Here is a 15,119-nt window from a genome sequence, read left to right as displayed (position 1 = left end):
TAGGAAGCCCCTCCCTGCTTGTGCAGTGTGAACACCATAAGCTAAACTGCACTGAAGAACCTTCATCAAATGTCCACAGTGTGTATGTAACTTAAGGTTCCAGAACATCCTGTGAAAAACTGAAATGAAAAAAACACACACACACTTCAACACACAATGTAAAGACAAAACCAGTGTCACAAGATGTCATTATATTACATTGAAAACAGCTGAGGATGGTCCTATTTTTTTCTTGGGGATGGATTTTATATTATTTTTGAGCTAAATATGCCATTTAAGCCGTCTTTTAACGCTTATGTTCCCATCATTAGTGAGTAGCATCAGTGTGATGATAGAGGGGGAGTTGATGGGGATGGTGGAGCCTGAAATTACTTTCATGCTCTCTTATTGACTGTTAGCAATTAAACCGATAAAAAGAAATTACAGTTAATGAAATTTTGTGACCCTAGTTAGCATTCAGACTCCTGTTGACAAGTGAAGAGTCTGTCTGTCTAACTCTAAATGAACATCTGTTTGTGGCCACAAATTTAAATTAAAAAAAATTTGTGAACTGAAAGATAATTAAAAGAGAGGTTATAAACCATAAAAAGCACAAAGGGACATCAAAATTGTGCAAAGCATGAGACAAGTGAAAAAAATTTGCAATAACATCCAGAAATCAAGTCAGGGCCTGACAAGAAATATATTAATATGTTAAAAAATGACTTATTATAAATATTACATGGTAAAATATTAAATATTACATTATTTATTCTACATGGTTACACATTTAAAATTGTTTTAAATTATTATTATTATTTATTTAATTTTATTTTTTTGCTCATTAGTTATGAAGTTAGTTATTTAGCCAAAAAAAAGTGAAACTAAGGTATCAAGATGATATTAAAAACTTCAGCAGTCATTTATTTGACTGTTGGCTTGAAGAAAATGAGAAATTGCCGCTGAGTTAGATTTTATAAAAAGCGAAATAAAATAAATAAATGGTCTTAAGATTAGTTTATAGAATCTATTTTAGATATTCTGTGGTGAAAGTGCTGAACTTGTTAAGAATTTACTTAAAAACTATTGACAGCGGAGCCTCCATGTTAGGGCTGCTACATTATGTTGTGGTGGTTGAAACTAATCCATGAAGAGTTGATTATTTCCTAGTGATCCAGGAGGGAAACTAATGAAGTTTAGTCTTTTCTTTTCCAGAAGAAAACATTAGAAGCAATTTTATTGTTCAGATAAGTGACTGGAGGATCATTTTGGAGCAGAAAGTCTCTTTTTTGCCGTTGCTCCACCAGACAAAGCGCTGAATCGCTGATCTGGAGGAGAACTGCAGGTGGGAGATAACAGAGGTTAATAGGACTGAGGAAATGTTGAGCAAAAGTGAGCCGTGGCGGTTTGTGATGAGACAGGGAGACGAAGGGGAGAGGTCCTTGTGGGGCTTGTTAGGGTAAAAGTCTAAAAAAAAAAGCAGAAACACTTGTTTGGGGTAACTTCTGCTCATATGAAGGAAGTTTAATAAGAATTGATGTGTCATGTTCTTCAGTTTTAGCTTTTAATAAGTGTTTCACAGAACTTGGCTCAATGGCTCTGACTCTGAGATAAGGCTGCATAATTACATGCTGAATTTGCACCAGGAGACAGTTTCGAAAGGAGCCCCCTGAGTCAAACACTGCAGGTGAGTGAATTTATAGGTGCTGACTCATCACCTGTTCTCAGCTCTGTGAGCCACAAGCGGCGCATCGTGTTTGTTCCAGATGGGATCCTCTGCATCACTCTGCTAAATATCAAAAAATAAAAATGAGTCAACACCCCCATCCGCGAACACTCCCCCGGGTTACTCGTGTGGGATGCAGTCCATGACAGAAAAAGGGCCGCCTTTTTCCTGGCCTCCAAAGTTCAAGAGGCAGTCTGTGGAGCAGCGGAACACCAGAGATGAGGGACGGCGGGTCCAATGCACAGACTAAACAATAGGCCTTTCAAATTGCTTTAATCCCCCATTGATCAGTGGAGCATTAAAGTCTCAATGCGCTCCAGACACAGGCTGTAATGTGTGGAAATGAGGCTTTTGTGCAACATAGAGGAGCTGTAAAAAAATCAATAGGATCTAAAGGAAAATAAGGAAATATTTTACATCCAGTCATGCCGTCAAACATTGTTGACATGAAAGAAGCTGTCTAGGAAAAGGCGTATTTTCACTAAAGGGTGGTAATTTCATTACACTAAAATTGTATTCATATAAAAGTATTTTAATGAATTTTTGTGGGGAAAATTTACCCAAAAAAGGCAAATTTTACAACAAAAAAAGGTAAATATTCAAAGTCCCTGTCAAATCCTATTTTGAGCTTTCGTGAAAAACTTTTTCATCATTTTTAGGCACAATAAAGAAAATTGTTTTAGGACATTTTTTATGGAGGGCTACAGGAGTTGATTAGAAATTCACCTCTGAGTTGTGAGGAGGACTGGTAGCGTAAGCCTCCACTGATATCCCATCATCCCTTTATTTACACTCTGTCCTGCTAGCTTACAGCCTCTCACAACCATAACCTAACATGAGCAGTGCAACAAAAATGTCGAGCAATATCAGAAGTATCCAACTATCCAGTTTAGTTGCCAGCTCAGACGAGGAAAGCAAAGATCTATTTGTCTGCATTTGGATGGATCAGACTTTTACTGCATCACAAAAAAGAGCTTTTTCAAACAACCGTTTTTCATTTGCTTCTGAATGATCTCGATTTAAATATAAAATAAACTCAGAAATGCAGTTTTAATCTTAAATTATTTTAAATATGTCATCCATTGTGGGGAAAAATTCTTAAAAACACCAAAATCTTTCATTGGAGTGGATCTTCAAATGATTTGCCCCAAAAATCCTGTTTTGGACAGTTGAAAAGTTTAAAACTTTGGTAACATTTTAAATGCCATATGAGTTAGAAATATTTTGATTTTAGCTTTTTTAGTAAAAGAATCGGGCTGTATCGAATCGCCAAAAAGTATCAATTTGTGGAGCATGTATCGTGGACCAGTATCGTGGACCAGTATCGAGATGCGTATCGAATCATGTGAGGGAAGCATACACACCCCAACTATAAGCTAACAATTTGACCCTTACATTCTGATAATTTTCTTGCTATACTGGAAAATTTGTGGGATACAGACAGGCTAAAGCAAAATGTCATCTTTAAATTGTGCGTGTTTAGCTCTGTAATTATCTCCAACTGTGTTTAGTTAAGGTTGTTGTGATGTTGCAGTTCTTGGATTCTGTCATTTGAAGCTGAAAGAAAAAACAACTTTTATTGTCAAATATGAGGCCAAATGAGAAGAAAAAAAATATGTTGGGGATTGAAATAAAAGCTCCCTTGAGGGATTCCTTGTAATGCCATTTACAAAGGAAACTTTGATCTTTGCTTAGCGCTTTCTTCAATTATTAAAATCCAGTTAATTATTCATAAAACAGGAAATAACTAGTGCAATTCAAATTTGCTCATAACTTTTCATCTAGATTGTCTCAAGGCGTTTCAAGGAAGAAACTATTTAAACTTTAAAAACCAAAAATCAAAATCATTTCATGTTTTATAAGAAGAAACCTCCAGCACAACTAGACTCAGGAAACAAAAACAAATACCAGGAACACTTGAGTCATAGAGAACGGAATAATCTTAATAATAAAAAAATAAAAAAAGGGTGAGCTTTTTTCTGTAAAAAGATCACATTGGTTTGAATTTGTTTTTACTAGTAAGATTACTGAAAAACGTTCATATTACAGGAACAATAAAGTTTATTTTTCAAACCTTTTTCTTATGTAAGGTAGTGTTCCTAAGAGGAAACAACAGTAAAAATTGCCTCAAACTATTGTACTGCCACAGTGGCTCACAAGAAAATCTGTCGCAGTGTCTTTTCAGGACACTGCGACAGATCATCTTCAATTTTTTTTTCCACATGAACATTTTAAACAAGTTTAAAAGAGGTATGATGAGGTATATTAACTCCAAGTGCTCTTATTGTATTTTCCAGATGATCCTCGTACTTTTAAAGTTTTGTGTCACATCAAATTACATTTTTAAATTCTAGCTTTATCAAACAGAAAATGAAAAAAAATATTCTGTCTGCCTTTGGAGTCACACAGGAAGTTAATGGTAACAAAAATCGTTGAGATCTGCTGTGTTTGCATGTTGACTGGCCACAGGGATGACAGCTTTCCTCTGCCTACTCCTTATTTCTTTTTTTTTTTTTTTTGCTCATCTTTAAATAGAACATGTGATGAGGCTCTCCCCTGCTGTTTCCCTTCTCTGGTGGAGGCGTAAGGCCCAGCAGGAGCTCTGCAGCGCTCACATGCATGGAATGGAGCCTCATTCCAGGTCGCTCCGAAATTCCAGCCCCTGCTTAATCAGCTGGAACAACTTCCCGTCCCACCACCAGGCCACACCTCTCTTAGGACTGAGCGCACTGAGAGCATGACTTTCTTTTCAGCACAAAAGCAAACATATGGAAAAGTAAAGGAAACAAGTAATACTTTTTAAATGTTTGACTCTCTGCTGGCTGAAAAACTGCAGCATACCGAACATTTTCATCTCAAAAACCCCCCAGAGTTATTCTTCTGTTTTGGGGCATCTATTAAACTAATCGAATCTTTTAAATGTTTGCTTTGCTGACAGCAAAAATAAATTACTATGAAAAGGAAACAGTATGAAGTCCAAACTCTTCAACACCACTCAACAAAATAACAACCACACGCTCTGCAGACTTTTGCATTTTCCTGCTGCAGCAGCATCATGGCTAAAGTCTGGATATTGCAACTTTTGCTTGAGTGTGTGACCGTCACACATAACACACTCATACCGGGCGTAGGCCCAAATTGGTGCAAATCAGAGAAAGTGCTGCAGATTCTGCAAAAATGGAGTTCATTTTCAACTTTGACCCTTAAATCCCAGAGCTCCGTCGTTTCTGTTCTTTGATTTACTATGATTATGTGAATGCTTAGTGAGCATTCACACTATAGTGATTCTTCTGCTCCTTTACATACATTTTTCGGCACGTAAAAACTCAATCACACTTTTAAAAAAATGCCCCATAGGAAATGAATGAGAAAGTCTTTAAATTTTAAGTAGATTAGCAGCAAGCCCTTAAACATATTCTTGGACTATGTTTTAATCTTTTATTGTAATATTCTAGCAACATGCTAACGTTTTTGCTAATCTACTGGGGTTTTTTAGGCTAATTAAGAGTTTACCTTCTATTTTAGCAACAAGCTAAAGTTTTTAACTAATTTAGTTTACTGAGGAATTTTAGGTTATTTTGGAGTTTAGCTCATATTTAAGCAACGTACTAAATATTTTTGCAAAAGTATTTAGATTTTTAAGCAATTTTTTGACAGTTTTTTTCAGAAATTTAGGTCAACTTCAGCGCTACTCCATAGTTCTTCAACAAAATTTTCAGTCTTTTAGCAAATTTAACATTTTGCAAATAGCTTTTGCATTTTCAGAAAATCTCTTAAGCAACTCAAGTAAATTGCATCAGCATTTCCTGCGATTACTTTCAGTAAAAAACATTCACACTAAAATTATTGCAGGTAGTGCAACTTTTCTATTTTTTTTTTTATTATTGTTAACATGATCAGTATAATTCCAGCAGATTATGTTGATTGTGTTAAAGGTTGAAAAGCTACAATATATTAAAGATTTTTATTTTTAAGTTTCACCAGCGACGCCTCAGGTGTTAAAGGTTTAATCCTTTGTTTTTGACGAAAAAATATAAAACTTAAAAATGTATTATTCAAGAGTTATTCACACTGACTTTTTGTGCTAAACTGCAACTAACAACTCAATAAAATGCTGCCAAACTGAGGATTTTATCATAAAAATAAAGATATTTGATGTTTAAAATGAAAAAAGGACTAAAAATGCCTGAAGGGAAGTTAAGTCAGCTGATGAGCAGAACAGATTCATAAACCACAATAAAATTTAGCTGCAAAAAACAAGAAATTATGTTTTTTTAATCAAATCTTTTTAGTTTTAGTGTTCCAATGTGGGTAATTAGGCAAGACTCTTCACGCCTCTGGGGCGCCTGAGTTTGGATATCCCTGTGCCGGTCCCTAGCCCAGATAAAATACAGTGTTCGTAACATGAAGGGCATTCAGCGTACAACTTTATGCCAAACCACCTGATTTGCTGTGGCGACCCAAAAGGTGAACAACAACTTTTCTGAAACACTTTACTCAGAATTTCTTTAGAAGAAGCTTAAGAAACTCATCTCGTTGTAATCTTTTAGTGAGGCTGTTCAAATTTGTGTTTTTGAAGTAGCTTAAAGCATTGTTTTTCATGAGAGTACACTTCAGTTAAGCCTTTGAATCCAGTTTAAATGGGTTCAGACAGCCCTGATTGATCCAAAAATCATTCTGCCACTTTAAATGCTGATTAAAGCAGATTAATCGTATTCTTAAATACATTTCTGAAGCAATGACAAATAATTGTCTCACAAAGCTCCACAACAAGTTAACAAACGTCAGGAATGGGTCCTTAAAGGTTGTAAATCTTGAAAAAAAGGATAAAAAATATCGAGCTGAAAAGCTGAACAACATTAATGTTTAAACTAATATGACAGAACACGAGTGTGGATGACAGAAGTGCTGTGTGCATCCCTAAAGAGGACAAAAAGTTGAAAAGAAACCGGTCTCAAAGGAGTCAGGGTGTGACAAACTGACGGGAGGTGAGAGTAAACACAGTGCTTAAAGCACATGTCAAAACCTGCTGGAGTCGTGGGAAATGAGAGTTAAAGTTTGTGCAGCGTGCTACACCCTCATCTGAACAATCCAGCGATATTCAGCTCATTGGTAAGTTTGAATTCCACAATTTATATTTTATGATAACTTTGCAGGAAAACAACAAATAAAGCACAGAACAAAGTCTGCAGAATAAATCAGACAGGGTTTTGTGACAAGTCGGAATATTGATCATTTTTTATTTTAAATTATCTTAAATTAAACATGATGTTAACGGTTGAAAAGTTACAGTAAATCACGTCATTGCCAAATCGCCAAAAATTATGGAGTTATTTCCTGCACATTTTTGTGTAACACAAATAAGTCTTCACTGGCATTCCTGATATTTCTCCAAATCCAATCACATTATTGTTCCCCTAGTGGTCATTTGAAAGCATAACAATGACAGTTTGTTACAAAAAATATATATATGTTATTTCAAAATGACTTATTATGGTGCATAGAGTTGTTGACACAACAAAGTAGAAATTGATTTAAGTCTCTCATCAGTTTTTTTATATGTAATATAATAAAGAAAACAGAAAAAGACCAATAAATCTCTCCACCACATCCATAAAAGGTTCATTGATTTGTTGGATGAAGGGATAAAAAAGACGAGGAGAAGGATGCCAGAGATTGTTGACTCAAAGTTTTACATCTTCTTGTTTTAGGATCAGCACCAGATTTGACGACAGGCCTTAAAAACAATAAAAAACATTTGTATTGGCTCGAGCACTGCAGCTTTACTCCTGCAGTGAGCTGGGAGGAAACTTTATTAGAAAGCCGCTCCGCCGGTACAAGTGTTTCCTCATCCTGCTGTGATAAGTGTGAACTTCAACTGGTGATTGAATTCAGGGTTACATAAGTGGATGAGAGATCACTAAGAGAACATGGAACCAGTTCAGGACGGCTTACGTAACTAATTCCAGCCCAGCATTGTCTGGTGGTCGCCGTTCTTTCCATCCTGCACCTCTCACTCGTTTTCACGCTCTTGCTGGAGCTGCCAACACACCGAGTGGGATTCTCCATCCTCAGTCCCGCGTGGGAGACTTCCCTTCCTGTAAAGTGAAGGTGGGTGAGACATGAAAAGGAAGGCGAGGATAAAAAAAAAATGTTTAAATTTACCTCCATGCTCCTTTTTTGTAGATAATGTGGAGGAATCAATCTGAACTTGGGGAAAATTTTAGCAGAAATGACCATCACAAAGTTTTTATTTGTTTATAACTTTAGAAGTAACTTTATGAAAACCTTGAAACAAAACTACAACAATGTAGAGACGCTGTATTCTAAATTCTACCCTTCTATTATCTGCTGTTTCTTCAGGTTTGGGTCGGGTGTGGCGCCGTCAGCAAGAAAACCCACAATGGTCGCCATTTTTTTTTAGCTCTTCTGAGAGAAAAGTGAGGCGCTTCCATCCCAGCATGACACATCATCTATCTTGGGGTCGGCCACAGAGACTCCTCCCGTCTGGGTGGCATTCATGTATCCAAACCTCAGCCGGCTTCTCTGTTCACCACAACGGACTGCATGGTGCAAAAATGATGACACCACTGGAACACAAGCAAATATATGGACAGAAAGATGTTCCAGAAACAATTGACCAAACACATAAACAATGGAGCGAAGACAGACCTGATGCATGGACAGAACATAGAGTAAATATATTTTTGCCACAAATGGAACTCCATATACTGCTGAGCTGCAAGTCTTCTCTTTTGTAAAATGAACACTCAGATACATACTGGAAGTCATGGAGCTGCTGTTTGTAATCAGATTCTAATGAAACTTTTCTGTAGTTCAGCAGCTATTTATTTATGTACCCAGTCAGTTTTGTTAGTTGGTTTGTGAGTTTGACTACAAAACTACGACAGAAAAACCTTTAAAAATGCAAAATACAACATTTTGTGACAAAGAAAGTGATCACATTTTGTTGGTACCCTCCAGTCGGGTCTGGGTAAAGGTGCAAAATCGACTTTTACTTTGAAAAGAAATGTGTTTTACAAAAATACTTGTATTAGAAAAAAAAAAAAAAACTAGGTACCACCAAATCTTATTTATATCATGATTTACATGCTGTTTTTCCCTTCCAGCAAACCAGACAGTTAATGCACAACTCAGACTTAAATGGAGGAGCTAATATTGAATCAGAATTTGTTTTGGCAAAAAATGTTGATATAATTCCTTGTTTAAAACATGTTAATAAATAAAGGAAGAAAAGACGGCCTCTAAATCAACTTAAGACAAAGTGAAGCTGCTTTTGTTTTTGTGTAGCAATTATACGAGTGATTAGTCATGAACAATGTGGGGGATAAGAAAAGCTGTGTATTCCAGTAACAGATTACTTTTGACTGTCACAAAGAAGTGTAAGACATTCCTCATGAATCTTAAGTAATACTTTAACTCGTATGTTCAGTAAATCTTTTATTGCAACACATGTATTTGTTCAAATCAGGAAGACTGAAAAACACATTGAAAAAAATAATTTAAAAAAAGTCCACTCATAGTTTGGGTAACTTTAACTTTAAAAAAAAAATAATAATAATAAAATAGAAACAAACTTACTGTATTTAGCTAAATTTCTGATTCCCATTGATACAAATGCTTTCATTTAATGTGTTCTTTATGAGTGTGTTTTTTTTTCTGAGCTGTCAGACTTGTTTGAGCAAGCTGTTGTCACAGTAACCATTTTTTTCTTTTTTTTTATGAGGAAACATTTTTGTTTTAATTTTCTGAGACACACGGGTCTCCAACTTTCTTTTTAGTCTCTGTTGTCCATTTAGTCATATTTTACCGCCTTTATCTTTATGAACTAAACTGACTAAAGCTGAGGATTTTTACTTTATTATCATAAATCATAAGTCAGAGCCACTAGGAGAAGCAACAAAATGTTTCAATAAAGAAGATTTTAAGATTAGTTATTATGAATCAACTTCAAAACCGAAAATCTGAGATTTTTACCATTAATTAATATATTTTTTAATTAAAGATGCATCTTTTTTAACTTATCATAACTCATATTGTTAACTAATTAATTTATTTATTTGACTTTTATGTGTTTTATGAATTTTCACAGTTCATTGCTTGTTCAATTTGACCCTGTCTATCTTTTAATCTGTAAAATTCCTCATTAAAGTATTAGCTGGAGCATTTCTCATCATGTCATGTATATTTTTTATGGAGATAAAATAGTCTCACCCCGATTTGTGCGTGCGTAAGTCTTGATTTGTGCGCATAACTTTGGATTTGTGCGTGTAGTTAGTTTGAAACTGTTGTATTTTAATTAGTGCATGTGTCAATTGCATTTTTTAATTTAATAATTTTTGCCCTTATGCATGAAATATATTGTATGAGCTACAAATCAATAATTCTGCACGCACAAATTCAGGTGATACTATTTTCTCCCCATAATCTTTTAATTCTTGTTGCTTTTATTCTGTTTTGTGACTTTTTGTTGAGGTCAATCAATTGATTGATTGTTTATCAAATTATCCCAAAACACCATAATTTACACAGCTTTTACTTCACTTTTAATTATTGTTACTTTTTATTATATTATTATTAGGGCAGGGAATTGATTAAAAAATTAACTAATTAATCGCAAACTGGGGAAAAATTAATTGTGATTAAATGCAATATTTTTTTTATTTACAGTATTTGCAGACCACTTACTTTCTGTGAATGATCACAAAATGAAACTTACGAGACATGACAGTGTGCTCGTCCATGGATCAAATTGTTCACTTTTTGTGAAAAAGTGATCTAAACCCAAAAAAATTTCAAGATTAAAGTACTAAATGCAGATTGAGTATTTATTTATTTTCTAAATAACCATAATATTAGTGGGAAAAGAACCAATGAAGTGTTTTAATGCAAGCTGTGGGTGACTGCACCACTTAGGGAAAGAGAAAGAGTGCTACTCCGAGTGGTGCGATTAATTTGCGTTAATAAATATTAATGCGTTAATCATTGATCGCGTTAGTGTGTTAACATGCACGCCCCTAATTATTGTGTGTTAAAATAAAAATGTCCTTAAAAAATCTGTAGCACTTCTGTGCGCCACCGCTAGGTGTCACTGTTGCTCCGTCTGCCCTCGCTGCTAGGAAGGTGGAGGTGCTGCACCTCCTTCATTGTCTGAGTGAAGGCACCGGGAGAGGATCCTGCGCTCTGCTCAGTGTAATCCGGTCTCTCCCAGGCGCATGCACTCAGCCGTCCGCCATGGCGACGTCGGGCAGCCCTCTCTTTGGCGTGAACAGCCTCTAAAACTCGTCAGGGATCGTGCGTTTTTATTTTGTCCTTCTTCCTGCGGGACGTGGATGTAGTGCCTCCCTTCATACTCTCCGTGTGGACAAGCCCCGCATTACGGGAGAAGGGTAAGAGCCGCGCGTCGCCCAGCAGCAGCAAGTCCTGCTCAGTTTGCTCCCTGAAGAGAACTGATTCAACTTGTTTGAGGGGATTAGGGTTAAGTCTCGGGAGTGTTTTGCTGCGGGTTTGGAGGGGAGGGGGGGGCAAGTATCAGCGTGTGAAAACCCTCATCTGCCGTCAGTCAGTCAGTCAGTGAGCGCGCGCGTGCGTCCTTCCCCGCAGTGTTGCGCCGCAGTCGCTCAGGTGTCGTGGATTGTAATGGGATCCGCGCGTCACAGTGCCATTTAAATGGCCAGCATGTCGCCTCGAACTAGCGCGCGCGCGCGTCTTAGCGCGTCCAGGTGAGCGCAGGTGGTGCACATTTTTGAGTTCTGTAATTCTGCTCCATTAACCCACATTATGATAGAACCAGACCTCCTTGAAGGCTGCTCCTACTTGTCCATTGAGGTGTTTTCTGCAAATGTTCCAACATGCAAATTTATTAATTAACCCATTAAAAGCAAACTTCACGCGGCCACGCCCAGATATCACTTTCTTTTGCAAAAGCTTTCTTTTCTCCTCCTTATTGTGTTGCAGATCTTTCCCGACTTCTTTATCTCCCACAGCCTCTGGCTATTCAGCTGTCTCTAAAGGTTTCCAGCTGTGCAATGGTGGACTTTACTTCTCCCCCCCCCCCCGCACACAGAGGAGCCACTGTTAAACCCAAGGCCAGCAGTCACCGCTCCATATTACACATATGTGGGGAATTTGGAGCTAATGAATTCAAAAGGAGGTGGGGTTTACCCAGAGAAACGCTCAGAAGTCTGCGAGCGAACACGATGCCATCTGCACAACTGCTGCCTGCTCTTGTCCCATTCAAGGCAACACATGGACCAGCAGTCATGACTGGTTGATTCATGAAACCACAGGGTAGTGAGGAGGGAGGGGAATCACTGTCTAGTCTTTCAGCTTTGTGTTTAAGGAGTGTTTGGTTACACGGCGTGCACCTGCGGGTCGTATAAACCGTGAATATACAGAACGCCACATGAGACACTTGCCAGCCATCAACACCAGAGAATTATGGAGGCTTTTCATACGACTGAGAGAAAGTTCACGTCAGTCGGAGCGACCAAGCAGGTGCAAATTGACCAACAGTTGGACAACTCTCTCTGTTTTTTGATCAGTTTGCTTTCAGGGAGACAAGTAGACGGGTATAGTGTTCCATGGTCCCTTTAGGAGTGCTCACACTCCAATTAAAGACTCATGCCAATAAAAATCATATTTTTAACACGGCATTTTCTGATAGATAGAATTTCTGAGTATTTCTTTATTAAAATCATTGTGAATCAAGAGTAGACGAAAACCTTCAGTTTGTAAAAGCTTGTAGCAGTGTTGTTGGCGCTACAATTGGTGGCCCACAAGCTCCCTGCTCCATTCCGATGCATCCACTTATAGACAGATCCGTGTACGTCTTTATTTTCCTCATCCGAGCTCTCATCTGACTCAAAACTGTACACCCGGATGGCTGCAATAATGCTCGCCATTTTTGTGAGGGAGATCTGGCTGAAGGCAAGATGGCGTCCACAACACAACATTAAATTCCTCATTAGCCAGAAGTGGAAATGTTGCAACTGTAGCCGGAAGCTAAATTTGCATATATGTACAAGATTACACCTAACCGTAACCCTTACCCCAACCATAGCTGTAACCCTTAGCCTAACCCGAACCATGAGTGTTAGTCTAATCGTAACCCTTACCCTAACCATAGCTGTAACCGTTAGCCTAACCCGAACCATGAGTGTTAGTCTAATCGTAACCCTTACCCTAACCATAGCTGTAACCGTTAGCCTAACCCTAACCACGAGTCTTAGTCTAATCGTAATCCTTTACTGTAACCGTAACCCTTACCCTAACTGTAAGCCTAACCATAACTCTTAACCTAACCACCACCCTTACCATAACCGTAACCTTTAGCCTAACCTTGACCCCAACCCTTACCCCAACCGTAACCGAAATCCTTACCGTAACCCTTAACCTAACAAAAACTCTACCGGAACCGTAACCCTTTGCCTAACTGTAACCCTAACCGCAACTCTTAACCTAACCGTCACCCTTACCCTAACCGTAACCTTTAGCCTAACCTTGACCCCAACCCTTACTCTAACCATAACCGTAATCCTTACCGTAACTGTAACCCTAATTCTAACGGTAACTGTAACCCTTGGCCTAACCCTAACCGTAACCTGATTCCGGTGTTTTTGTAGGGCAAGAGCGTGAACCTCATTTAAACTTTGATCGATGACTTCCGGCTAATGATGCTCTGACACCATCTTAGTTACATCATGTTGTCTGCGGCCAGGTCCTCTTGATTTTTGCTCCACTGTTAATGCTAGGTTGGGGGATGTGAGCTTGCCGGGGATGATGGAAAGTTGGGGCAGGCTCACTTCGGCAACAGTCCCTGCCACGACTCGGAGGTGACTTTCAAATAAACTCCTGTCAATCTGTAGAGATTATGTCCAAGAAAATGACAGTTTTTGTTGTTTTGGCTAAAACCACATAATCATAGCTAAAAGATCCCTGAGAATGATTCTACAATAGATCAAAAAAAGATTAGACTTTAATCACCTTTTAAAAAATCAGTTCAGTATTAAAGCTGGCAGCGGTCATTCATTCCACAGAAGTCCTGTAACTGTCTGCCAGCCGCACCGCTCCAGTGATCCGCTCTCAGGGTGACATCAGCCTGCCGGAATGTGCAGTGAAGGGGGACTTGAGTGGGACAGGAAGAGGATTTTGGAGGACAGCGTCTGGCTGATGTGGCATCCCACGAACGAGGCCTAGAATTCCATTCCAGAAACAGACACTCCAGATGAATCAAAGTTTTACCTTCAAAACCAAATAATTGTTCAGGTTCTACAAGCCATAAACAGTTTTATTTGTCTTACACTTAATTTTTACTCTGACACTTTAGGGGGTCCAGAAACTATGATTTGATCTATCTTTTCTAATATTTATTACAAAGAAAAATCTATTTTTATGCCTATTATTAAGCATTTGCTTATCCCTGTCATTATTAAAGCTGCAAATAGTCCACAGCATTTAGCAATTGATCGAGTCAATACATAAGAAAAGCTTAAACATTAGTAAGAATCATTTCTATGGAGCTGAGCGTGTCCATTTCCTCATTAAACTCATCTTTTCCAGAGTGTGATCCATATTGTGCATGTGTCTAACCAGCTGCCCTTACACACCTCAGTCTGTCTTATTGCTGATCTTTTGGGAACTTTTTGATTAACACTGTATGGAGTCTTTGATTTTACACTCTTTCTCCATGATTCATTTGTCAGATTAAATTAGGACCGCCTGGCTTGTACAAGAAAATCAAGAACATGCTTGTTTTTTTTTTTTTTTTTTTGCTTCTTACATTAATTGAGTCTCCCGCAGGCTGCAATTATCAGCCATTAGTGCTTAGTGCAAATGCTACATTTACAACTACTCCATTGGTGTGACAGGCAGCGTGTCCTCTGAGCCTTTAGCTCCACTGTTGTAATATTTTACAAACATTAGCAGAGAGCGGGAGGCGGAACTGTAGCACTTTGAAATGACGTTTTTCCAAATTGTCTTTGACCTGATGCAGGCTGGGAAGTGAGCAGAGCAGTGCAGAATGGCAGAGTCGGATGCAGAGCCGGCGTCATGCGGAGCCGGACGCCGTCTTGGTGCACCGGAGACTCTGGGGATCAGCACTTTGGACCCCGGACACCGACCCCCAGCCATGCCCCCCGGACGACAGGTCGCCATACGAGTCCGAATGTTGGACGACACGGAGGAGATTTTTGACGTCTCGGTGAGTTGCTCCCGTTTCCCCATAACTGCAGTGTGGTTAAAAAAGCTTGCACTAGTTAGGGGTTGTCATGGCAACTGAGTGTTGCATGGATGGATGGAAGTCTCCCCGACTGTGGGGATGTTCATCATAACAAATTGTGAGGATGGTTGTCGTGCGGTCGGGGTAATGTGTGAGAACTCCTTCCTGAATGCA

General features: G+C 38.4%; 1 protein-coding gene across 2 annotated transcripts in view; it reads left to right on the top strand.

Moving 5' to 3' along the window:
- Nucleotides 1-10,828: 10,828 nt before the first annotated feature.
- LOC112155107 (FERM, ARHGEF and pleckstrin domain-containing protein 1) overlaps nucleotides 10,829-15,119 on the top strand; it is a 64,462-nt gene continuing 60,171 nt past the window's right edge. Inside the window, exons 1-2 of one of the 2 annotated variants that reach the window (XM_024286552.2) lie at nucleotides 10,829-11,115; nucleotides 14,721-14,927. In XM_024286552.2, coding sequence (XP_024142320.1) covers nucleotides 14,748-14,927 — 180 coding nt within the window. In that variant the 5' untranslated portion in view covers nucleotides 10,829-11,115; nucleotides 14,721-14,747. The remainder of the gene's footprint in view (nucleotides 11,116-14,720; nucleotides 14,928-15,119) is intronic. The other variant, XM_024286551.2, reaches the window with a different exon arrangement.

Source organism: Oryzias melastigma, linkage group LG21, assembly GCF_002922805.2.
Source record: "Oryzias melastigma strain HK-1 linkage group LG21, ASM292280v2, whole genome shotgun sequence".
Taxonomy (NCBI): Eukaryota; Metazoa; Chordata; class Actinopteri; order Beloniformes; family Adrianichthyidae; genus Oryzias; species Oryzias melastigma.
The sequence above is the reverse complement of the archived record's forward strand: the minus strand, read 5'-3'. Positions and strand labels throughout refer to the sequence as shown.